This window comes from Protopterus annectens, chromosome 11.part0 (assembly GCF_019279795.1).
Source record: "Protopterus annectens isolate FY-2018-M chromosome 11.part0, PAN1.0, whole genome shotgun sequence".
Lineage (NCBI taxonomy): Eukaryota > Metazoa > Chordata > Ceratodontiformes > Protopteridae > Protopterus > Protopterus annectens.
This window is the reverse complement of record NC_056745.1, coordinates 884,627,795-884,654,760: the sequence shown is the minus strand read 5'-3', so window position 1 is coordinate 884,654,760 and position 26,966 is coordinate 884,627,795. Positions and strand designations below refer to the sequence as shown.

General features: G+C 42.0%; 1 protein-coding gene across 1 annotated transcript in view; it reads left to right on the top strand.

Annotated features, from left to right (window-relative positions):
* The window catches only part of PPM1H (protein phosphatase, Mg2+/Mn2+ dependent 1H), a 1,767,842-nt gene that overhangs the window by 483,673 nt on the left and 1,257,203 nt on the right, over positions 1-26,966 (top strand). Inside the window, exon 2 of the mRNA XM_044088290.1 lies at positions 5,780-5,942. Coding sequence (XP_043944225.1) covers positions 5,780-5,942 — 163 coding nt within the window. The remainder of the gene's footprint in view (positions 1-5,779; positions 5,943-26,966) is intronic.

Here is a 26,966-nt window from a genome sequence, read left to right as displayed (position 1 = left end):
CTGGCACCCACATTACATATACGGATAAAATAAATGTTTCTGTAAACTGGTCAACATTACTGAAGTAAAAATGTTTGGCTTACCATGAACAGGTGACTCCAGAGTTCTTAGGGAGGATGGTCCTGGAAGAAGTTAAGCAAAAGGTAAGGACACCATCATCACAATTAACAGTAATACAGGGGTTAAAATTTTTCACCCTTTATATGTCCATTAAAAATACATTTAAAAAAAACATGGATGACACGTTCACCCCAAGGCCATGTGTAATGAGCCAGAATGTGTTGTTAACTGTATCACTCTAACTCCCCCCCCCCAAATAAATTGTTAAACAATCTTAAGTATTGCTATCAGCATTTTACTATACAAGAAATATTTAACAATTGAGATAGGTAAGCCTACCTGGGAGCTCCCCCTGGGACATATCTGTCCTCCTTGAAATGGCAGCACCAACATCAATCACATGCTGTTGTGCACTTTCCACTGAGCTCTCTGAATCCGACAGTAGACAGCAACTCTTCATTTGGTGTCGGTGGTGGCTGTGTAGTAAGCCTCCCCCAGTAGCCATATGTCCACGGGCCACTGCAGCTGCTCTCTTCTGGCCCGATGAACTCATGTAAATTGCCCTGCTGTGACCCCCAACAGCATTGACAATTTCCACTATCTGCTGCCAAATCTTCTTCCAGACATAGCCCCATGTCCTCTGTTAAGCAGAAAGGCACCATGTCGCCTAAATTCTTGAACAATAACATGATTTTCAGGGTCGCTGAAGGGGTGTTTGCAGGGATTGGGGAGACTAGGTGCCATAGTCCTAGGAGACAAAAAGCAAAAAAAGGATAATGCACATAAATATCACATAAATAAAAGTCCTGCGTAGATAAAACACACAAAAGTAGTTTTTCGGTATTACCCACTATACTTGCGATCAAAAGGTTCAGAGTAATGGTAAGTGTGGAAGAAAAGTGAAGAAGAGAGTACAGGCAGGATGGAGTGGGCAGAGAAGAGTGTCAGGAGTGATTTGTGACAGACGAGTACCAGTAAGAGTGAAAGGGAAGGTCTACAATAGGGTAGTGAGACCAGCTATGTTATATGGGTTGGAGACAGTGGCATTGACAAAAAGGCAGGCATTCGAGCTGGATGTGGCAGAGTTATAGATGTTAAGATTGGCACTGGGTGTGATGAGGGTGAGCAGGATTAGGAATGAGTATATTAGAGGGTCAGCCCAGGTTGGAAGGTTTGGAGACAAATCCAGAGAGGCAAGATTACATTGGTTTGGACATGTGCTGAGGAGAGATGCTGAGTATATTGGGAAAAAGATGTTAAGGATGAAGCTACCAGGTAACAGGAAAAGAGGAAGGCCTAAGGTAAGGTTTATGGTTATGGTGAGAGAGAACATGCAGGTGGTTGGTGTGACAGAGCAAGATGCAGAGGACAGGAAGAAATGGAAACAGATGATCCGCTGTGGCGACCCCTAACGGGAATAGCCGAAAGAATATGATGATGACCCACTGGAGAAACAAAAACATTCAAGATATTCAAATACCAATATAAAAAGGATTTATGTGGTTGTAACATATCACAGTCACACACAGAGCTGTAGTTAGATGGCCTCCTTTCAGCTTGTAGTTATTTCTTATTAAATGTGTAGATTTCTATTGATGTCAATTGGATTATGTGATGTTTTACCGAGATTATTATTTTATTTTATTTTTGGAAAATTAGGTGTGCTATAATTTATGGGAAAAAATCAACAGAGTAAATATCAACAAAAGTTCGACTAGAAAATGTGACATATTTGTGAAGTAATCTTTTAATCGAACGTTTCTTATATTTCAAGCAAAATACAAAATGAGGCTGTCCAGATTATCCTGAGCATTATTTTAATACTTAACCAGGTTAGTTTGTATGGGGACTGTGTTTAGTACCTAAAGGTATTTTAAAGTAGTCAGTCCTTCAAAGCATGTGGCACAATTGCACACTTGAATGCAACTATTCTTGAAGTCTACTTAAAAAAAGTAAACAAGGATGATGTTAATCATAGCCGCATGCTGCCATAGTTTAGAATACTTTTCCATTGCAAATAATCAGTGAAATCAAGAGCAGAACAGTCCACAAACCATGTAGTCCATATAATAAATCCACCATAAGCAATACATTTCTTTATTTCAAACTAGGTAAGCGCTTTCACATAGGAGCTTCTTCAGACCATCAATCAAATATTGGTCCAATCCCATTTAAATATTTAAATAATATGTATAGGCTAATCAGCTTATACTCAACAATACAAATGCTTTAATTAAAAGTAAAAGCACAAAATTTCAAAAGGGCACACTTCAACACACATAACACTGTACACCTTACATAGTATATAAATTGTAATGAAGTACATATATACCCGATTAAAAACATAAAATAAACAAATAAAAAACATGTAAAACATAATGTAAATAAAAACTATTAAACTTAATCATACTATTTCAGGGCTATTTAACATTTAACTTCCTAGACTTTAGCATGGGTTTGATGGAAGCTCTCTCATTCAACCCCATACCTCGATCTGCCCTAAGCCTTAGAATCCACCTAACTTTCTTACTCTCTATCAGTTTCCATATATCACCTTCCCTTACCGTGAGCTTAACCAGATCTATCACCAAAAACCTAAAGATGTGCTCATCTCCCTGAGCCATAACGTGGTTAGATAGGGCATTGGTTGTAGTTTTGACTCTAATATTATGGACATGCTCTCTGATTCCGTCCCTAAGTAACCTATCAGTTTTCCCAATGTAGAACGACCCACAGGTCATGCACTTAGCCAAATAAACCACATGTGAAGTCTTGCAATTTGCATCAACTTCAAATTGAAACTGTTGACCTGTATCTGGGTGTACAAAAATTCCTGTAGTATCTAAATAACTACAGAAATTACAACTTCCACAGGGGTTGGTGCCTTTCGCATTCTCAACATGTCTAACCCTATCTCTGGAATAACATGACATCCTTTTAAGTTATGTTTATTCTTAAACATAAAACTACTGGACATCCACTGATGGCTAAAGGGAATTGGGGGTAAGAAGCGGTATTAGAAGTGGAGGGTAAAACAGGTCATACAACATGTAAGGCTTGTACAATTTTAGGTCTTACATCTCCTACAAACATATGTCCATTGCCTTCTAATGTTACATTGTCACTACTAGATGGAGGTAAATCAGTGCATTCCGATAAAACCGAGGTCTGATTAGATAGACTCTGTACTTCATGCAACGTCTCAGTCTTATCCCCTTGTAGGAGTATTAATGTACTTCACAGTTTCAGAAATTTCTAACCTTGATACAGGGTTGATCACCTCATATTCCCGTGTACAGTGTGTCATTTCCACCCTGGGCCATGTAAAAACATGTCCATTCTGAAAGTCCCTTGTATCTCTGTCAATTTTATCTTTCTTTTGCTGTAAAAGTCTTCTCCCGAAGACTACTACACCATTGAGTATCCCTTCAAGAGTACAATCTATTATGCCAACAGGAAACATGTTGTAATGCATAACTGCTGTTCTCTAATAGAAGCTCTTAACTGCTCTTCCTCTGGTCTAAAATAATCTACGAGGAGAGCCAAAAATTTGCGCTTAGGTTTAACTACTGCCACTTCGCCAACAAATCCGGATACTGCATGCCGTAAGTTGGCATCTTCAACACTCTGAGGCCTCTCGAAATGATCTTCCTGTAGAGGCAAACCTCAAAGTGTTGTCATTGAGTTTGTAGATGCTTCATTTTTAGTAAATCCTTCTCAAGTTTGTCCATGTCTTGTTTCAGCATTTCCAGCTGCACTGAATCAACGTGAGTTGCCTTCTCACCGGATATGACATCATGGTCCAGCAAAGGATTGCATTCCGATCGAACACAGGCTAGAAACCTGTCTGGAAGACTCTGAGTAACCTCTACAGGTCTACTGGGTCTATAATCCAGTTCAAGATCTTGTATATTTCCTTCTGCCATGTCCCTTCCAGGTGTGATAAAAGGACAAACTAAGAAGATGTAATAAAGATGACATACCGTGAAGGGCAAATATGGTACTGCTCAAATAAAAACAGCAAATAATCAGTGAAATCAAGATTAATAGTTTAATAGTTTTCAATTTACATTATGCTTTACATGTTTTTTATTTGTTTATTTTAGGTTTTTAATCGGGTATATATATATATATATATATATATATATATATATGTACTTCATTACAATGTATATACTATGTAAGGTGTACAGTGTTATGTGTGTTGAAGTGTGTCATTTTGAAATTTTGTGCTTTTACTGTTAATTAAAGCATTTGTATTGTTGAGTATAAGCTGATCGGCCTATAAGTATTATTTAAATGGGATCAGACCAACATTTGGTTGATGGTCTGAAGAAGTTCTTATGTGAAAGCGCTTACCTAATTCGAAATAAAGGAATTTATTGCTTATGGTGGATTTATTATATGGACTACATGGTTTATGGACTGTTCTGCTCTTGATTTCACTGATTATTTGCTGTTTTTATTTGAGCAGTACCACATTTGCCCTTCACGGTGTGTCATTGTCTTTATTACAACTTTTCTATTGCAGTTTCTGTGGCTGCAAGGATAAGATCTGTCTTGTATCACTATGTATCCATCAACAGTTCTTTGTGTTTTTATATGTTAAACTCATAGGTTTTAAATGGGAACATGTTACACATTTTTTCCAAAATGTTTTATTCATTTTATAACACAATAACTTAACACATTTTTTCTATTTCCCCTGCACAGACTGTCACGTACGTTGTTTATGTAAGAAGCTTGCATTGTCTACCTAAAGCATATAACACTTAAAAAAGACTTAAACATAAAGTTTTGTGTCAGTTTATCTTCACATTTCCATATTTTTATAATTAATTTACAATTTGCTGCTCTTAAAATTAAATCTAGGTATTGCTGATTACAAATGAGTTAGATTTTAGTAGTTTGAACTGTTTCTTACTTCTAATTGACAATTACATTTAGACAGACAGTAAAACTTGGAATCTGTAGTGTGCACAGACCTGAAGATAGAACCAAACGTGATTTTAGTTAAAAGATTTGAGTAAATTAATATGGAGGAAACATAATTTTATTTTATTATTATGATTTTTATTTTATAAGGATGCAATAAACAGACATTGTTAGGAAAGTTGAATAGCGTGGTATTTTAAGTTCGCTTGGATCCTTTTTATTACTTTACTTTAAGGGAAGGAGTGGGGGTTGGTTTTTACTGCTGCTGGACTGATTTGTATTTACAGTGGAAACTTTACCACTCCCACTTCAACTGCTATTAATGGTTAATACATTTAAGAACAATTACTTAAAGTCTTATGGCTCGCTCGTCTCTGCTTACTAATTAAAAAAAACCTGTGAATTCAACATATCCTGGATTGGATTTTTTACTTGATTTGCTAAGTTTAAGAGATTTGTACCAGCAGGCAGCTTTATTTATTTGTTTGTTTATAACAGTTAATACCAGTACTATGTTCTTATTGTTTCAAATCTGGGGAGTACTTTTGTATAGTTATTCCACTGTGAACACCTGGTAGAAAGTTTCTTACAGTGTTTGTTTTTTTTCATCTACAGTTCTTTGTAATTTGATTGTATGCTGTGATTTGCCACTTGTGATTTCCTCTAGTAACCTTTCTTAATAAATTATTAACTTGAAACAATGTTTGGTATGAAATGACACAGAAGCCAGCTCAGTCATTTTGTAGTGTTTGTTATATTCATGATGTGATTTCATGCTGTCTAGGGTCATCAATGCTGGAAAGAGCACCCACAATGAAGACCAAGCCTGTTGTGATGTCCTCACTGTGAAGAAGAAAGCAGGAGCCCCTTCTACACCCAGCAAAAACCCAGTTAAAAGGAGATCTTCCTTGCCTAATGGAGAAGGACTACAACTGAAGGAAAACTCGGTATGTAGATTTTTTACTCCCTGCATTTATTTTGAAATTGCTAATCTACACGTACAGTTTGTGTCCTGCATGAAGACTTGGCAGGTAGAAGTTTATTGTATAAACCACCAAATGTAGAAAATAGAAGAGCATAACCAAGGTCAGGATCCACAAGCCTTATTGAAGTCACTCAGACTCTGACGTCTCAGCAAAAATGCCTTCAAGGAGGTAGAAGTTTATTCCATGCATTTAAGTTGAACTGGTATGTGTGTGTGTGTGTGTGTGTGTGTGTGTGTGTGTATGTATATATATATATATATATATATATATATATATATATATATATATATATATATATGTGTGTGTGTGTGTGTGTGTGTGTGTGTGTGTATGGGTCCTCTTCTAATAGTCGACATTTCAAAATGTCAACATTCATATGGCTAGGACCATATGATCGACATTTGAAATGTCGACGATGGGGAACCGGTATCACACTACAGTGCGGAATAGAAAGATTTCCACTTCCGCACTGTAGTACGATCTCGGAGTTGGTATATTTAAGTTACAGGGGGTGTGAGGGGCAGAGCCCCCCTGCTAGCAGTTTTAAGGTAAGTTTGTGTTTTGTGTTTTACTTGTATGGTCTCGGTCATATGAAAGTCGACATTTTGAAATTTCGGCCATATCAAGTAGACCTATATATATATATATATATATATATATATGCATATATATATATATGCATATATATATGTATACATACATATGTATGTATGTATGTATATATATATATATATATATATATATATAAAATTAATACAGAGGCTATTTTCAGCAGAGGCCCAGAGAGAAATGCTCCAGATGCATGTTTGGATTATGGGAGGAAACCGTAGTACGTAGAGGAAACCCAGCGAATGCAGGGAGGACATGCATGCAGACTTTGCACAGAAGGCACCCCAGTCAAGAATCGAACCAGAGGCGAACCTCTTGCTGTGAGGTGACAACATTAACCGCTGCACCACTGAGCCGCTCTATATACAGTGGATATAAAAAGTTTACACGGCCCTGTTAACTCATTCAGTCCAATGGAGCTCAGGAAGTTTGCACTGTAACTTCCAACGGGCTCAGCCTAAGCCTTTTCACAAAATCAAATTATGTCCACACATTTCAAACAAATGTTCATATCTCTGGAACCATAAAGATTATAAAAGTAGTATAAATGGCTAACTCTTCATCACAAACTATTTTTATAGTGGTAGTAACCTTTAGGTTCTAGATCTTAAACCGAATTTTATAAGTCACCGTAAACACAATAACTATTACATTTGTAATATTTTCTAAACAACTTACAATATCTTAGCAACCACTCAAGTTACACACATACTGTCAGCAGCATTTTATTAATCTGTCTCAAAGCTTTCATATGCGGCTAAGGAGTTCAGTCTGTGTTACTTGATTGTTGGGATATTTAGAAAAATGTGAAAAGTAGATCTATATAAATTAATATCATAAAAACAACAGTTAATATCTACTTACCTGCACTAGACAGGTGTCAAACATTAATGCAGATGATTTCACTATTGTGTAAGCTTTAAGATGAAATCTTTTAAAACCATGTACATAGCATGGTTTTGGAATTATTGATACAAATATGAACAAGCAAAATTTGACACCTAGAGACATCAGTAGGAGTTAACTGCTGATGCACTTTGAGGCATCACTTGGATGTAATGAGTTAAAATGCCAGGTTTTGTTGATATAAAAAAATGAGACCACAGTAAATCATTTCAAAACTTTTCCCACCTTTAATGTGACCTTTAACTTGCACAATTCATTTGAAAAACAGACTGGTAGGGAAAAAATAAAAAATGTACAATACACTGGTTGCATAAGTCTGCACACCCTAAAACTAATACTTTGTTGTGTGTGCACACCCTTAAATCAGTGCTTTGTTTAAGCACCTTTTGATTTAATTACAACATTCACTCTTCTTGAGTACACACCTGCCATCAGTTAAAGAGAGTCTGATTAACCCTAAATAAAGTTCAGCTGTCCTAGTAGGATTTTCCTGACATTTACTCAGTTGCCTGCTACAGCAAAAGCCATGGTTCACAGAGAGCTTACAAAGCATCAAAGGGATGTCATTGTTGAAAGGTATTACTCAGGAGAAGGGTACAAAACAATTTCCACAGCATTGGATATACCAAGGAACACAGTGAAGACAGTCATCAAAAAGTGTAGAAAATATGGGAATACAGTGGCATAGTAAAGAACTGGACGTCCCTCCAAAATTGATGAAAAGACAAGATGAAAACTGGTCTGGGAGGCTGCCAAGAGACCTACAGCAACACTGAAAGAGCAACACTGAAAGTGCTGCAGGAATTTCTGGCAAGTACTGGTTGTGTACTACATGTGACAGCAATCTCCCGTATTCTGTATATGTCTGGTCTATGGGGTAGAGTTGCAAGACGGAAGCCTTTTCTTGCACAGAAAAACATCCAAGCCTAGCTAAAATTTGCAAAACAATACCTCGTCTCCCAAAAGCAGGTGGGAAAATGTGTTATGGTCTGATGAGACCAAGGTTGAACTTTTTGGCCACAATTCCAAAAGGTAGTTTGGCACAAAAACAACATTTTGCATCACCAAAAGAACACCATCACCACTGTGAAGCATGGTGGTGGCAGTGTCATGCTCTGGGGTTGCTTTTCTTCAGCTAGAACTGGGGCTTTAGTCGAGGTGCAGGGAATTATGAACAGTTCCAAATACCAGTCACTTTTGGCCCAAAATCTTCAGGCGTCTGCTAGAAAGATGAAGATGAAGAGGAATTGCACCTTTCAACACGACAGTGACCCAAGCATACATCCAAATCAACAAAAGAATGGCTTCACAAGAAGAAAATTAAAGTTTTGGAATGGCCCAGCCAGAGCCCAGACCTAAATCCAAAAGAAAATCTGCGGGGTGACCTGAAGAGGACTGTGCCCAAGAGATACCCTCACAATCTGACAGATTTGGAGCGCTTTTGCAAGGAAGAGTTGGCAAATATTGCCAAGTCAAGATGTACCATGCTGATAGACTCCTGCTCTAGAAGACTGAATGCTGTAATTAAATCAAAAGGTGCTTCAACAAAGTATTAGTTTAAGGGTGTGCACACACAACAAAGTATTAGTTTAAGGGTGTGCACACTTATGCAAGCAGAGTATTGTACTTTTTTTATTTGTTATATGTTTTCCCCTAGAGTTGTTTGTTTTTCAGTTGAATTGTACAGGTTATAGGTCACATTAAATGTGGGAAAAGTTTTGAAATGGTTTATTGTGGGAAAAGTTTTGAAATGGTTTATTGTGGTGTCATTTTTTTATATCACAAAGACCTGGCATATCCACTGTGTGTGTATATATATATATATATATATATATATATATATATATATATATATATATATATATATATACACATATATATATGTATAGTTTAACTGACTTGAGCAGTGGGTGGGTTGGCATATGGGGGAGTAGCTTGAGTTTGCTTGCTGGGCTGTATTCAAAACAGCCCACATTGTCTACTCCATATTGGGAATAAGGCAATCAAAAAAAAAAAAACAACTCATTGGGCTGTTGTGTGAAGCAGCGTGGAGTCCTTCCTTTTGTCTCAGGCTGTTTGTGATGAAAATTACTTTTTTGAATATGTGTGGGAGAGGGGTTGCAGTGTATCCAAAAGTAGCGGGTTAGTCATCAACATCAACCACCTTTTCCCATATTCTGCATGTGCTCTGGGTGTCTTCTCAGCTGTCATCGTCTTTCTTGATTCAGTGCCGCTTTCCTACCTTCTTTGACAGTCATGCCTGACTGTCACAGGTTTCTCTCACACAATCCATCCACATTTTTGCTGAATGCCCTCATTTTCTCTTGCCTTCTTCCTATCTGTCCCAAATCATCTTCTGCAGATTGTCTTCTGTTATTCTGCACATGTGCCTGAGCTTCTGTAATCTGTTGTCTTTGACCTTGTCTGCAATTGCAGCTACTGTGGCTTCTGCTCTGATGTCCTCATTTCTTTGCTTGTCCCAAAGTGGGCAACCTACCAAACATCTCAGTCACTTCATCTCTATCATCTCTAGCTTTGTCAACTGCATTACCTTTGCTGCCCAAGTTTCTGTAACTTACTGGTCACACCAATGTTTTGTACAGTTTACTTTTCAGTTTCTTTGACATTCTTCTGTCATGCACTACCCTTGACACTCCGTGCCAGATGACTGCAGCCCTTCTGATTCAAGCTTTGACCTCCTCATTCAGACTTTCCTTCTCCTCAGCCACCCCTCCCCGAGACTTAAAGTTGTTGACCTGTTCCACTATTTTCCCTTCTATCTCATATTCTTATGATTTCCCCCATTTGCTGCCACTACAACTGTCTTATCTGTATTTAGGTTTCATCCCATGTACTTTCAGTTTTGCATTTCATTTCCCCATCCTTTACTGAAGTTTTTGCTCTGAGTCTGTAATGCCACATTATCTGCATACAGCAGTTTTGTTGGTTTTTCCCCTCCAGCATGTTTGTTAATGTAGTACATCAGCAGCATGAATAATAGTGGGCTGAGAGCTGAACCCTAATGCACACCCACTTCTGCTGGGAAACCCCTCTGTGAGACTGACCGCTGTTTCTACTTGAGTCATTGGGTCCTTCTACATAGCCTGCACTAATTCTACCAGTGTTTCTGGGACTTCGAGCCACTGCCAGACTGCCCAAACCTGCTTTCTTGGGACTTTGTCATATGCCTTCTCCACATCTAGGAACGGCCAGTTAGACTCTTTTCTCTTCTTTAGCTTCTTCTTAACTACTATCTGTCTGTAAACATTGGGTCGGTTGTGTTGCATCCCAATCTGAATCCAAACTGCTTATTTCCCGTCTTACTTTCTACTGTTAATCTGAGTGTTCATTTAACAATAACCCTCTCCAGAATTTCATACAGTGTGACTAGAATTTGATACTTCTGTATTGCCCACACTAGTGGTTGTCCCTTTTGTTCTTATGCACTAGCACTAATATGCTTATTCTCCTGTCATGTGCGATACGCCTTTCTCTTAACACTGCTATGCCATTTCTCCCTTATTTCACCCAACATCCTGATGATATTTATTGTGATCTCATCTGAGCCCGCTCTTTTCCCTCTCTTCATTTTCCTTAGCGCTGTTCTTACTTCTTCTAGGGTGGGCTGTTCCTCTTCTCTCATCATATGTTTTGTTTGGGCAGTACAGTTTCTATGTGGTTTTCTTCCTTCATGAGTTGCTAGAAGTACTCCTTCCATCTGCCCTTGATGTCTTGTTGACTGCTAAAAGCAGGTTGTTGCTGGCATTCCTTATGAAGGGTGTCTGACTCCCTTCTGTATCTTTCTGTCTTTGTCTTGCAACCTGATAGAGTTTCTTTGTGCCATTTACCACATCGTTTTCCAGAAGCTGATAGACTACCTCTGATACCTTGTACTTTACTACTGCAACTGCTCTCTTAACCTCTGTGTTAGCTAACCAGTATTCCTTCTTAGCCTGGTCCATCTTTTCTGTCTCCTACTTTTTCTTGCACTCCTCCTTTCTTTTGATGACTTCCTGGACTTCTGCATTCCACCACTAGTGATGTTCTTCGTGTTTCACTGTTGCAGTCATCACACTTGGGTTATCTGCCTGCAGGTAGCCTGCAGTCGGCCCGAATACCAGAGTCTTGGAATTTCTGCGTTGGATTCTGCCGCCTCTTCCATGATGTCAGGTCGTCAGGGGTATAAAACATGCAGCTGATGCCATTACATCAGCTTTTCTTGCTATGCAGGAGCCCGAAGCAGAAGCTGTTCACAAGTGCCGGTCGACCGCTACCTGAAATTTTTGTTTTTCGAGTTTCAAACCTGAAGTCTTCTAAAGCTAAGTACCCTATTGGGGATCCTTTTTTCTTGCTCCAACTGTTGTCAGAAAAAGTTAACAATTGTCTTTCCTGTGGGAAGCAAATACCTCACAGAGATTTTCATTCTTACTGTGTCACCTGTTTAGGCCCAGCCCACGATGTTCCTCGCTGTCGGTTTTGTACCTTGTTTAACACCTGAACTATTCATCGTTAGGCTATCTTTCTCACTAAATTCTTTCGCTCTCATTCTCTATTCTGAAATGCTTTCGATAAGCCATCCGACTACAGATCTTCCGAAAAAATGTAAGGATAAAGACAGAGACAGACCGCATAGGTCCAAAACTGCCGACGATGCTTCCGTTAAGCTAGTCACCAGTCCTCCGGTACTCAGTGAGGTGCCTTTGCAGCCCCTGATACCCTCTTCTACAGATTCACAGGCCTCTACTGAGACCCATTCGGAGTCTGGTATGCCATGAGAGCCGCGAGATACTTCTTCGACTATGGAACCTGCGGATGTCTCTTCCTTGGATGGGTCCGGAGCTGCTGTGCAGGCACTGGCTTCTGAGGGTGTATTCTGACCTTCCGATGTTCATATTAAACCGACTACTTCATTTCTGACTAAAACTACCGAGTTTCTCAGGCCAGAGTTTGCACTACGCCTAGAAAACTGACGAGCAAAGTGCATGCTTAAGCTCCCATGCCACAGAAAAAAAATGCTTTGAATGGCTGAAGACCTTATAACTTTAATTAGGAGAAACCAGCCTTCCCCCCTAAAAGACAAAGGATTGATTTTTCTTCTGATTCTACAGACCATGTGTCTGATGACTCTGATCCCTCTGATTACCAGGATATTCCCTTATCTACCTATGAGGATTCAGATGCAGAGGATTCCATTCCCTCTGCCTCCCCTCCAGAGGACTTTTCTTTTGGTGAAACCTTGCATACCTTAAGAGAGCATTTCCGCTGGGAATGCCAGGACCACCCACAGTCCAAAAAGAGACTCAGAGAATTTTTAAACTTGCCTCAGCACAGGCCTCTAGCTATACACCCTGTCCTGGATATTGCAGATGATGTCTTCATGGAATTCAGTCTTACTCCTGACACTTTACCACCAGCTCCTAGAAAACCTGACAGGTACTACAGAGTACCTGACTCACACAAATTTCTCTTTAAGAATCCCACTGCAGATCCAGAGACCATTTCCCAGGACCTAAAAGTATTAAGGCTACTACAGCCAAAAGCCCTACCCCTTCGGACAGGAATTCTAGAGCATTAGACAGAAGAAGGTATATACCTCTGCAACTCTTGCCATAAGGGCTTTAAATTGCCAGTTTCACATGTTGAAGTACCAGCAGCATATTATGGAACTAATTAAACAGAAAATGTTGCTTCCAGATTGTGCAGAAAATAAAGATTTACAAGAGTTAATGCATTCTGCAAACAAAGTTGGTAAACATACTTTGCAGTGTGGTTTTGATGCTTTAGAAGCATCTTGCAGGGCTGCTATCAAAGGGTCTGTACTGAGAAGGCATACTTGGCTGAAGGAACAAATATTGCCAGACCATGTCAAAACAAAATTACTAGATGCTCCATTAAACCAGGAATGTTTGTTTGGCATAAAAGCAGAAGAAGTTCTTAAAATGATGAAGGAAAAAGCTAAATCTATGCAAACTGTTAAAGATTTCTTACATGTACAGCCACCTAGATTCAGTAGGCATTGGCCTTCTAAAAACTGGTCCTTTCCAGTCCCTCCCAGGCCTTCTCAGTCCAAACCCAGGGGCAACAGACCACCAAGACTACAGTCTCAGGGTATGCAGAGATCTAAGCAATGGAGTTCTTCCACCTCAAAAACAGGGAGTAGTAAGCCACCCCCTTATGGAAAAAGTTCATAATGACTTGTCTATTATCCTTCCCAGCCATGCCCAAGTACTTGCACTCCTAGGAGGAAAACTCGCCCTGCATGCAAAAAACTGGATATCCATTACCCAGGACCAATGATTCCTAAACATTGTATCCCAGGGATACAGATTCTACTTCCACTCACTGCCAACCCCAAGCGGGTTGCCAGACCTTCCTCCAAAACAGTGGGCAGAGGCTTAAAAGCAAGTACTTTCTCTTCTCAGTATCAGGGCTATTCAACCTGTTTTAGTAGAGCAAAGGGGACAAGGGTTTCTACTCCAGACTGTTACTCGTGCCCAGAAATGACAGCTCAAAGTGCCCTATCCTGGATCTGTCCATTCTCAGCACCTTCCTGGTGGTCCCAAAATTCAAAATGCTTACACTACAAGAGCTGCTTCCTATGCTAGCCAAGGACTCCTGGCTAGTCACCCTAGACTTAAAAGAAGCTTATCTGCACATCCCCATAAGGGAATCTTGCAGGAAATATCTACATTTTAGGGCAGGCTCTATGCACTATCAGTTCTCTGCACTTCTCTTTGGCTTATCTACTGCGCCCTGGGTATTCACAAAGTGCCTGGCCCCAGCCATTGCATACTGCAGGCAGATAAATATTCAAATTTACCCATACTTGGATGATTGCCTGATTCAGACGGACAGTCAGGAATTGCTCTGTCAGCACCTGGCATTTGTAAAGAGACTTCTAACATCTCTGGGGTACGCCATCAACAAAAAGAAATTGCATCTGGTACCCAGTCAAAAGATTGTATTCCTGGGAACAAGCTTGAGCACAACTTCCCAGGTGGCATTCCTCACTCCAGAAAATCAGGTTCATTTGACAAACTACTTCAAACAAATGGCCTCCAAAACTCAGCTATCTCCAAGAAAAATATTGCAAGCCCTAGGGGTCATGGCCTCATGCATTCTGCTAATTCCATATGCAAGACTGCATATGAGGAAACTTCAATGGTACGTAAAAGTCTTTTGTGTCAACATTCTCAGGACTTGGAAACACTGATTCCTATCATTCCTTGTCTAAGGGCAGAGTTCCTTTGGTGGGCAGAGGCTTGCAACCACAACAAGGGACTTCCTTTCACTCAACCCCTCACCGCCCAAACACTAACAACAGATGCTAGCTGTATAGAATGCTCTGACAGCCTTCAAATATCTTATCCTTCCAGGACAACTCTTGATAAAGACATACAGCACCACAATTATGTGGTACATAAACAAGCAGGGGGGAACTCATTCCTACCCACTCGGCAGGTTAGCCATGGCCCTGTGGAACACAGCCTTGAGCAACCAAGTGCACCTGCAAGCTCAGTTCCTGCCAGGCAAACAAAATTCACTGGCAGACGACTTAAGCAGAAATCTATTGGTCCCACATGAGTGGAGACAGGAACCCAACTCATTCAAACTTCTAATCAACAGGTGGGGGACACCAGAGGTAGACCTCTTTGCTTCCCCCCAAAACCATCAACTGAGCAAATGTTGCACCAGAAATCACCACAGCCAAACATGGCAAGTGGATGCCCTATCCTTTACATGGGAAAACCTCTCAATTTATGCCTTCGCCCATCTGCCCCTCCTCTCAAAAGTACTACTCAAAGTCAAACAGGACAGACCAACGACAATCCTTATTGCATCAGACTGGCCACGCCAGCACTGGTAACCACTCCTATGCAGTCTGGCAGCAGTGCCACCCTGGCACCTACATCAGACCCCCCCCAGCTGTCCCAGCAGGAGGGACAGATTTTGCATCCTCAGCTGCAAACACTGAACCTTGCAAGCCTGGCTTATTCCCTGAACACATCACCAGCAACCCTCAGCAAACAGGTGCTGGATGTCATCCTTGAGGCCAGAAGGTCTAGTACTACGAAATCCTATTCAGAAAAGTGGAAAAGCTACTGTTCCTGGACCCGGTCTCTGGGAAAGGACACAGCCATGCCCTCCTTACCTCAAATCGTAGATTACCTAGCATTGCTGCTCCACAAAGGCCTATCCTTCTCATCAATTAAGATTCATGCCTCGGCCATCACAGCTCATTACAATACTGAGCCCACCTCTCTTTTCTCACCCTTTGATCAAACAGTTCCTAAGAGGAGCTAACAATTTAAGACCTCTGAGGAGAGCTCCCACCCCTGCCCAGGACCTTAACTTTGTACTAGAGAAGCTCATGCTTCCCGCTTTCCTCTCTTGGAAAACAGCCTTACTTCTAGCCATCACTTCAGCAAGAAAAGTGTCTGAGCTGCAGGCACTAATGGCTGTGGAACCCTTCATTATTTTCCATGCTGACAGGGTCTCCCTCAGGCCTAACCCATCATTTATGCCAAAGGTGGTATCCAGTGTGGCTTTAAACCAATCCAGCCACTTACCAACCTTTTTCCCTCATCCTCAGACTAAAGGGGAGAGGATCCTGCACTCCTTGGATGTGTACAGACAGCTCAGGTTCTACCTTGACAGGACTAAGCCTTTCAGAAAATCTGACCAACTGCTAGTCAGCTTTGCAACAGGGTCAGAGGGCAAGGCCATGTCAAAACAAACTATTTCCAAATGGATAGCACACTGCAGCCATTTCTGCTACAAACACCATGAAAAACCTACCCCACATGGGCTCAGAACTCATTCCACTAGGGCTGCCTCAACTTCTACAGCATTTCTTAGGGGATATTACCACTTACCTGTCTTTTCTAAATTCAGAGCTGGATTTGCCACAGCAGTCTTACAAGGCCTGCTAGCCAGCCCTAATACTTCTTGACTGCCTCCACCCTTCCTCAGCTTTGGGAATCAACCCAAGTGTGATGACTGCAACAGTGAAACATGAAGAACATAGTACAGTTGTGTACACTTACCATAAATGTAAATGTTCGAGTGTCTTCATTGTTGCAGTCCTGGTTACCTTCCCTCCAGTCCCCTGAATTTTGTAGACTGTCTGCCTATCCTCTTTTTTGCTATCTCTTATGGCTATGGTATTTACTTTTTACTGGAGGTGTTCCACACCATGTAATTGCTTTCTATTTTGGTGGCTCCTGACATCTGGGGCAAGAAAAACTGATGTAATGGCATCGGCTGCATGTTTTATACCCTTGACGACCTGACGTCATGGAAGAGGTGACAGCATCCGACACAGAAATCCCAAGACTCTGATATTCGGGCCGACTTAGGGCTACCTGTAGGCAGCTATACCAAGTGTGATGACTGCAACAGTGAATACACTCAAACATCTACATTTATGGTAAGTGTACACAACTGTACTTTTCTTATGTACCTTATTTCCATACCTGCCTCATCCACATATCTGATGTCCTTCCATTTCACTGTTACAGTATTCTTTACAATAGGGATCCCCTGCCATGGGTGGCCCGATGTCCGGCCAGTATACCAAAGCCTTTAGGTTGCTTTAAGGTACACCGTATGTCACACATATGCTCTTGTGTATAACATAGGGAATAAAGGTGATGTCCGTACATGCCATCCTCTGAACTTCTTTGCTGCCAGTTGAAGTGCCATCTTTGATCATCTGTCTAAATGCTCACTTCATTGCTGGTTCTCTAAGCCATTTCAGATGAGTGCACCATTGTGGTTTTTGCTCTTGTCTTTTTTCCTTTTGTTTGTTGCTTGTTGGGTTTCATGTCATCCAGAAAGGGTAAATGCCATTGCAGGAGACAGATTCCCCATAAAGACCATCATGAACAATGCTTATTCTGTCTCAGTGATTCCCATGACCATACATCCTGTTCCACTTACCAGGTCTTCATCCCAAAGATATTCTGTAGTCTGTTTTCTTCTTTGGCCCTGTATTTAGAGAGCCAGTGTTGTAAGCTTTTAGTGATAGACACTATGGAGGGAACTTCCCAGTCTGAGGGTCAACTGTCTGTGAAGAAGAAGGCCAAGAAGTTTAGGTCCAATTCTTCCGCTGGCTGTACTGCCTGCACTAGATGTCTCTCCTGAGGTTAGAAAAGCTTGGAGGATCACCCATCTCCTCCGTTGGATCTCTCTGCTGTGAGTGTTTCTCAGGCTGACATGGATCTGACCTCACGCACATCCCTACACGTCTTGCAGATGTCCGCTACAGAAATTCAGGTGGAACTGCAGCAAAAACATAGGAGTGTTCCTCAGATTTGATTAGAGAGGAAGTTCCGACTATGAATGTGGAATGTCATCTGAGCCTTCTAAGTTTTACAGGACAGAAATCCCTTTGAAAAAAGAAACAAAAAACAGTGTGTGTTTCTCCTACTCCTAAGGATCCTTAGAGTGAATGGCAGAATCTCACATAGGGTTTGTTTAATGCCCTTTTGGCTTTGAAACCTCTAGAAGGTGTTTCTGTTTCTGGTCCACCTTGGTCCTCTATTCCTCTTAAAATACCTAGGGAACAGGATTCCTCTGAGGAAGAGGTGTATTCAGATGAGGAATCCCTTGCTTATTCATCCCAGATTTCTTCTGCAATTGACTATGGTTCTTAGGAGGAGGAGTCCACTAGTTCTGATATTCCCTTTGAGGAGATTTCCTTCAGAGACACAATTTCCAGTATGATGGATTTTTTTAATGGGATTGTGTCCAGGTTTTCTGATGTACAGAAGAGATGTTATGAACTTCTGCAAATGGACTGTCCCAGACCTTCTGCTGTCCCTCCTGTTTTGGCTGTTTTGTTGGTACGTTTTCTACTGTGTCTCAGGCTCCAGATTCCCTGGCTCCTGTCCTCCAAAAACCTGATAGTTCTTAGGTTTTATAGGGTGCTTGAGGATTGCAAATTCCTATATAGATGCCCTTCAACTGACCCCTGTGTACTTTCTGTGGCATCTGACAAGCCATCTCAGTGGCTGCATTCTACAAAGCTTCTTCCTTCTGATAAAGACAGCAGAACCATCAAAAGGCTAGGTAAGAAAGTTCATAACTCTGCTACCTTGGCTTTTAGGGTTGTCAATTATTTCTTAGGCCTTTCAGGTAATTTCTGACCTTCCTGATTCTGAAGGGAAGACTTCTGCTCTCTCCTTGTTGGAGACTTCTTCTCAGGTAGCTCGCCATTCCATTATGTGCAATTATGAAAAAAAATAAATAAATAAAAATATCCTTGTTTCCCGCCTTTCCTGACCTAGAATAGTCCCTAATACAGGCATTGCTTTATTCCGGACTTTAGAATAGTTCCTGTGTTACCCATTTCCTTACTTGGATAGAAAGAAGCTTTGTTCACCAGTGGGAGTGGGGAGCTTTGAGCAGCCTGTCTGTCCCTGGAGGAGTGATCTCGGCACAGAATCTTGCAGTTTATTGGCCATTTTGGGCTAATTTCTAGCTCTTTCAAGTCCTCTGTATAAAAACCCGCTTTTGCGCGGTTTTTCGCTTGTTCCAACTCAGCAATAGCTCCTCGTGGTCCTGCAGAGTGGTGCTAGCAGCAGAGAGATGAAAAAGAGTGACTGCTACTTGATTTAAGTATATTTTACTGCTATTACCTTTGTGACTGTCTATTCTTACCGAAAAGCGAGTTAAATCTGCTCTTTTGCCTGTTTTAAGATTGTTTTTTGCAATTTCATACCTGCACTTTTAAAGTTTGTCTTTTTGTTGAATTTATCTGTTGAGGCTGCTCACTCAAGTGCGCTAGCCTGTGTTAAGTAATTACTGTGCATTTTCTGCTGTTTGTATTGTAAAAAAAAAGAAAAACCAAAAAAAATCCTTGTTTCCCACCTTTCCTGACCTAGAATAGTCCCTAATACAGGCATTGCTGTATTCTGGACTTTAGAATAGTTCCTGTGTTGCCCATTTCCTTACTTGGGTAGAAGGAAGCTTCTTTGTTCACCAGTGGGAGTGGGGAGCTTTGAGCAGCCTATCTGTCCCTGGAGGAGTGATCTCAGCACAGAATCTTGCAGTTTATTGGCCGTTTTGGGCTAATTTCCAGCTCTTTCAGGTCCCCTGTATAAAAACCCGCTTTGGTGCGGTTTTGCGCATAGCGCAGCATTGGGCAGCGCCGCTTAATTGGGCTTAAACCATTCTCAGCTCCACAAAGTCTACTCTTAACTTTTTCCCTTAGATCTGCTCTATCTCTCAAAGTAAGGACCCTATTTTCAATCTAAAGCCCTGCACTTGCTCATATAAGCAACTATATAAGTTAGCACTAATAAACTAATAGCACTTCACCCTCATATACTCCCTTGGAGTACTCGGCCCCTATTGGTCCTTTGATCAGTTATAAAGGAGTTACTTATACTATTCAGGCATATCCAAAGGTCAGTTGCTGGTTTCCTCTCCAGTCCAGCTGGTGAATCTGGGAATCTTGAGGCAATGTTACAACTGCCTCATGTACACAGACAACCCTCTCCTCCTCCCAACAAGTACAAATATATGCGAGAGATGCAACCATATAGCCAAACTGGAGGCTAAGCTCTCTCAACTCAGTACTGGCGCAGTCAGTCAGGAGGAGAAGGTAACCACACACACCACAAATCCAATCACACATAGACCTACCACAACAGCAAACCAAACACATAAACACACAAAAACATACTCGGAGGCTCTAAATATAAATCTACCTAAGCAACAGAGACCTCCAAAGCAGACATCCAAGCAACCGCTACCTCAAAACAAAACACGTGTAACACACAATTCACAAAGTCAGTGTGCCAAACAGTCACAGCCCTTAAGGCTAAACAACACACCTGATACACTTGTAATAGGTGACTCTATTGTCAGACACACTGACGTCCCACTCACCAGGCTGAACAAAGAGAAGGTCACGGTGAGCTGCCTGTCGGGCGCCAGGATCCGCCACATAACACAAGCACTCAGGTCACTCCAAAGCAGGTACAAATATGACTCAGTCATTGTCCATGCTGGTGTGAATGACCTGAGACGTACCTCCCTGGACTACATGAAAAGAGACATAGAGGAGCTCTCTGATCATTTAGCCCAGGCAGGTATGACCCTGACCTTGAGTAGCATCTTACCCTCACCAAGGATGATGCCACAGTATAAAGACAAAATGTTCAGTTTTAACAATTGGCTAAAGTTTTGGTGTCATTCAAAGTGGATCCAGTGTCTGTCAGCCTGGGATGGCATGCTCGACAAGCCACGTTGCTTCGCTAGGGACGGCTTGCATCTGTCACTCCTGGGCTTTCGGATATTAGCAAAGGCTCTTGTCACCCCCATAGTGCCTTTTTTAGGCAAGGCTCAAAAGAAAAACCCACCTCCATAGACAACACAAGGAAAAAGAAACTAAGGGTAATGCTACTCAATGCCAGAAGTCTAAACCTCAAAATGCAAGCACTCGAAGCCCTCATCAGTATGGAGAATATCGATGTCTGTGCAGTAACAGAGACCTGGTTCAAAGCTCCCGAGAGCACCCCAGCACTACCAGGTTATACCTCATACCATGCTTTTCGGCCCCAAAACTCGGACCAAACCACAAAGGGAGGGGGAGTATCCATATTCATCAAAGATACCCACACCTCCAGGTTAGTGGCACTGCACGAAGCATCAGAGACTATCCATGTGCAAATAACAGTGAGAAAAACTGCTTTTCAGTTTGTAGCCTGCTACAGACCACCCTCCCAAACTCAGGAACCCCACTCGGCTTTCCTGAGAACACTGGAGAATATGAAGGTCTCTCCAAATACCATTATATTGGGCGACTTCAACTACCCAAACATAGACTGGGAGCATTACTCAAGCCCCAACACCCTAGCCCAAAGGTTCCTAGAATTTATAAACTCAAATGCTATGGAACAATTAGTCACCACATCCACAAGAGGGGAAAACCTACTGGACCTGATCATCACAAACATGGGGACTCTATGCTCCACACCAGAGGTATACCCCTCATTGGTAAGATCGGACCATAAATTAATCTCTCTGGACATCCACATCCCGACCCCACCACCAGCCCAGACAACCACAGTGAAAAACTTCTCAAAAGCAAGTTTCACACTTCTCAAAACCGAGGTGAAATCCTTCAAAGCCCCCGGGTCAGTGGAAACTATGGCCCAAACTGCAGAATCCTTTATAAACGCATTCTATGGACACCTACAGGAATGCATGGATTATGCAATCCCAAATAAAACCAAGACCCAGTCCTCCAAAGGCAGGCATCAGCCATAAATAAGCTATACAACAAAAGGAGGAAGCTACTACATGATAGAACAAAATCCCTAAAAGGGAAGGCATCTCTGATCAGTACTAGCAAAAAACTACAGTCCCTCATAAAATCATCTAAGGCCAGCTTCAAGAGAAAAATTCCGCAGGACACTAAAGATAATCACAAGGCCTTCTTTAGTTATGTTAGGAACCTGGGTGGCAACTCCCAGATATGTTCAGAGTTAGTCTAAAATGACAAAAAATACACTGAACCCACAGACATTGCCAACATCCTGGCAAACAGGTTCAGTGCAAACTTCTCCCCCCCTTCCCCCCCAAAAGAGCAAATATCTGTCCCAGCAGAGAGTTGTCTCCCTGACATCTCAGATTCTCAGGTGAGAGCTGCCCTCTCCAAAGCAAAAAACACAGCATCAATGGGACCGGACGGTGTCCCGGGCTGCATCCTACACGAGCTCCAAGAAGAGCTAGAACCTCATATAAAGTTACTGTTCAATCTCAACCTTTACTACAGGATATGTACCCAAGGAATGGCGTACAGCAACAGTGGTCCCACTCCACAAAGGTGGTGCCTGAACGGACCCTGGAAACTATCACCCCATAAGCCTGACTAGCCTGGTCTGCAAAGCTATGGAGCGGATCATCATGGAACTCATAAACAAAGACATTGGGGACCTACAGACGCTGGATCCTACCCAATTCAGCTTTGTCAAGGGCAGATCCTGCCTCTTGAACCTGGTTGATTTCTTTGAAACAGTCACCAAGGCCATAGATGAAGGGAAGGTAGTCCACACAGCCTACCTGGACCTTGCAAAAGCCTTCGACACAATACCCCACTCTGGCATCATAAAAAAGCTCTCCAGCTTAAATATCAACCCCTACGTCATAAGATGGGTTGCAAACTGGCTCAAGGATAGAACCCACATGGTCAGAATTGCGGGAGCCATGTCAGACTCTAAACCAGTTACAAGTGGCATCCCACAAGGCTCACTCCTGGGACCTCTCTTGTTCTGTATATATTTTTCTGAGGTACAGGCCAACATGGGAGGACTATGGCTGACCAAGGTCACAGATGACTGCAAACTAGGTGCCATAATCGACTCTCCAGCTGACACAAACATCCTCCAAAAGGGTCTCACAGAGATGGATAACTGGTGCCAAAGCCATAAAGCTAAATGCCAAAAAGTGTATAGTCATCCCCTTTGGGAAAAACAAAGTGCCCACAAATTACCACATAGGCGGTAATCCATTAAGTACGGAGGAAGTAATTAGGGACCTGGTGACCGAAGTTGATAGTAATCTCTCCTTTGACAACCATGTTGCCAAAGTGGTTAGAAAGACCTTCTATATAACCCACCTTATCATGAAAGGATTCACATCCAGATCAAGGGAGGTCATTGTCCCCCTTTACTCATCACTCATCTGGCCCATAATTGAATACAATGCCCCATTTGGGATGTACCTTACCTGACACCTGCAGCAACTGGAAAGACCCCAAAAGTACCTCACCAAGAGGATCAAGGGACTCAAACAGATGACCTATGCTGCTCGGTTAAAGAAACTCCAGCTCTTCTCAGTTGCATACCTCCTACTTAGAGGCGATCTGTGCCTGACGTATAAAGCCATGTCCAACCCAGACCTGATGGACATGCTCCACCTCAAAAAATCCAAATCCCTTAGAGCTACGCACTCGAGGGACTTGAACCTCAACACAGAAATTAATAGGACATGCTGGAGAGACATATTTTTAACCCAGAGGCTCCCAACACTTTGGAATAGGATCCCAGTCCAAGTCATGCAGAGCCCCTCACTGACTCTCTTCAAGAGACTAGTGGATGGGAGATTGTAGATCACTTCTGTATCACTACTAGACAGAGGCACAGTAAACTAACCTAAAAAGGGCACAGTAAAACTCATTTAAAAGGGTGGCGAAAAACCAAACACACTCTGGCTAGGCTTGTAAATGCCCTAGGGCAGATAGCCTAGTATCACCCTATGAACCTATGATGCAGCAGATGCTTCTTCCAGAGCTGCTGCTTTTGGTTCTGTGATGAGGAGATATTCCTGGCTTCAGCTTCAGCCTTTGCCTGATGATTTTAAGCCCAAGTTAGTGGATGCTTCTTTGGATAACAAACACTTACTTGATGTAGTTGCTGCTGATTCATTTAAGTCTCTTCAGGATAAGGGCAAGGCTTTACAGGAACTTAAACATGCTTTTGTTTCTCCTTTGCCTAAATTTCAAAGAAATTACCTTAATAAGCTGCCCTTTGTCTGTACAGTCTCACCCTCTTCCTAAGGATAAAAAGGGGGAAAGGGCTTCTCCTGCTAACGCTACCCAGACTCCTGTGACACACAAATCGCCTTTTCTTGACAAACCAGGTGCTGTCTCACTCATGTTCTTCTCAGCTACATTCCTTTTTCTCTTTATTTCCCTGTCCCTTCCAGTTTGGTTAAAGATTACTTAGGATTCCTGGATCTTGTCCATTATCTGCCTGGGGTATTACATGGCCTGAGAATCTCCACCCCCTTTCATGGACATTTCTCAGCCCCCTCAGGAACAGTTGGCTTTCTTTCCAGGGGTGCTTCAGGATCTTTTCACTCAGGGAACTAAAAGTTCCAGCTTCTCAAAGGAGGAAGGGGTTTTACTCCAGAATGATTTTGGTTCCCAGGAAAGAGGCCACTTGAAGACCCTTTCTGAACCTCTCTCATTTAAAAACCTTTCTGAAAGTTCATTCATTTTTGATGTTGTCCCTTCAGACTTTGTTTCCTCTGCTGATTCCTCAAGCTTTTCTAGTGTCTCTGGACCTCAAGGATGCTTATCTTCACATTTGTATCATCTCCATTTCAAGAAGTTTTTATGTTTCTCTTTTGCTTCCTGTTTTTTTTCAGTTCTGTGCTTTGCCCTTTGGCCTTTCTACTGCCCCAAGAGTATTTACCAAATGCCTCACTCCTGTGATTGTTTTTTTAAGGCTAAGGGGGATACAAATCTTTCCCTACTTAGACAATCTCCTGTTTCAGGCATCCTCTCCAGAGACTCTCTTGCATCATCTCACTTTGCCATTTCCCTTCTGCAAAGCCTGGGGTTCATTATAAATTTCCAAAAGTCCTTTCTTACTCCTTCACAGGATCATGTGTTTTTGGAATGCAGGATCCAGACTATTTTAATGCAGGCATCCCTGCCTCCTCCCAAGGTCTTGACTCTAATTTCTTTCTTTCAGTCCCTTCTTCCTCTGGCCTTAATCACTGTAAGGGAGTCTCTGAGAGCTATAGGTTTTATGGTCTCTACTGTTCCTATGCTTCCTTTTGCAAACTCCACATGAGAGAACTTCACTGGTTTCTCAAGTCAGTTTCACTTCAGCATTTTCATCCCCTGGAATTCTTAGTTCCTTTTCTTCCATACCTCAAGCTGGAATTTCAGTGGTGGATTCAGCAGCTGACTGTCAATCCAGGGATCCATTTTCAACCCCCTCTTCTCTCATGAGAGCTGTTCACAGATGCCTCGTATGTGGGATGGGGAGGCATCCTTTGACTCTGTAAAGGTACAGGGTCCTTGGTCTCCTCAACGAAGGAAAGACCACATTAGTGTCAAAGAAATGAGAGCTCTTCTGCTGGCTCTTCAAGATTTTCACCCTTTGTTCTTCCCAGGGCCTCTGAAGGTGTTTATAGACAATACCACAGTGATGTGATATGTCAGCAAGCAAGAGGAGATGAGATCTTACCTCTTTTACCTGTTGACTGTTCTAGTGTGGGAACTAGCTATCTAGTGTAATGTGACTCTTCACGGAGTTTATATTCCCTCAGGTCAGAACATTGTGACAGACTTTCTGAGCAGGCCTGTAACACAATGCCATGAGTGGATTCTTCATAGGGATGTGTTTTTGGACGTTGTCCACCAGTGGGGTACTCCTGAAATGCCTCCCCTCTGAACACACAACTTCCTCTTTTTTTGTGCCAGAGTCCCAGATCCTCTGGTCTGGAAGGTGTATGCCCTCTCTTTTTCCTGGGAAGGGATATTTCTTTTTGCCTTTCCTCCCCTTCCCCTCATTCCAAAAGTTTGTTTGTGTCTTTCAGCTTTTCCCGGTTAGGGGTCGCCACAGTGGAACTCTGGTCCGCTAATGATTGGTAGTTGATTTTTACATGCCGAGTTACCAGCCCTGATGCACAACCTTCAACAAAGGTATGCCCATTCACGCATATCTCCACGCAGAAGACGCTCCATTCACGCATATCTCCACGCAGAAGACGCTCTAGCTGAGAATCAAACCAGACAGTGTCTTACTGTGAGGCGACAACGCTACCGCAGCACCACCACCGTGGCCCCTCATTCCAAAAGTACTGTTCAAAATACAACGGGATGCTGCCAAAATCTCCTTGGTGACTCCCTTTTGGCCCAGACAGCATTGGTTCCCTCTTCTTCTGCATTTAGCTAAGAGCAGTCATCACAAGTTACCTCATAGGGTGGACCTACTCACACAGGGCCAAGGGATCTTTCATCCATACTCAACTGTCCACTCTTCAACTGACACTGGGTGCAATAGGATTTTGATTCCATACAGACACCTTCTTTCTGAGGACATGCTTAGGGTCCTGCAGGAAGCCAGGAAGCTCACAACTACTTATCCAAATGGAAAAAGGTTTTCTGTTTGGTGTCTTTCTTGTAACCTGGATCTACTTTCTGTGGATGTTCCTTTTGTTCTGTTTTATCTGTGTGAACTGCACAATTCTGGGTTGGGTTATTCTTCTGTTAAGGCCCACTTATCAGCTATTTCTGCTTGTCTGCCTTTATCACCTTTTTTTAGCTTCTAGATCTGAGGTTAAACAGTTTCTTAAAGGCGTCCTTCATATCAGGACTCCCAGCAAGCCTGTCCCTTCTCCCTGGGATCTTAATTTTGTTTTAGAGAAATTGACCAGGGCTCTTTTCAAGTATGCAGATTCAGGTTCTTTACAACATTATTTTGGAAGACTGTACGTTTGTTGGCCTTTACTTCTGCCATATGGGTGTCTGAGCTTCAAGCCCTTATGGCTTGTCCTCCATTTTTAGTGTTCCATAAGGACAGGGTGTCCCTTCGTACTAATCATTCTTTTATGCCCAAAGTGCTGAATGAGTTGTCTCTTAATTAGTCTATTCATATGCCCTCTTTTTTCCCTTTAATGCAATCTGCTAATGAGAAGGTGCTGCACACTTTGGATGTACAT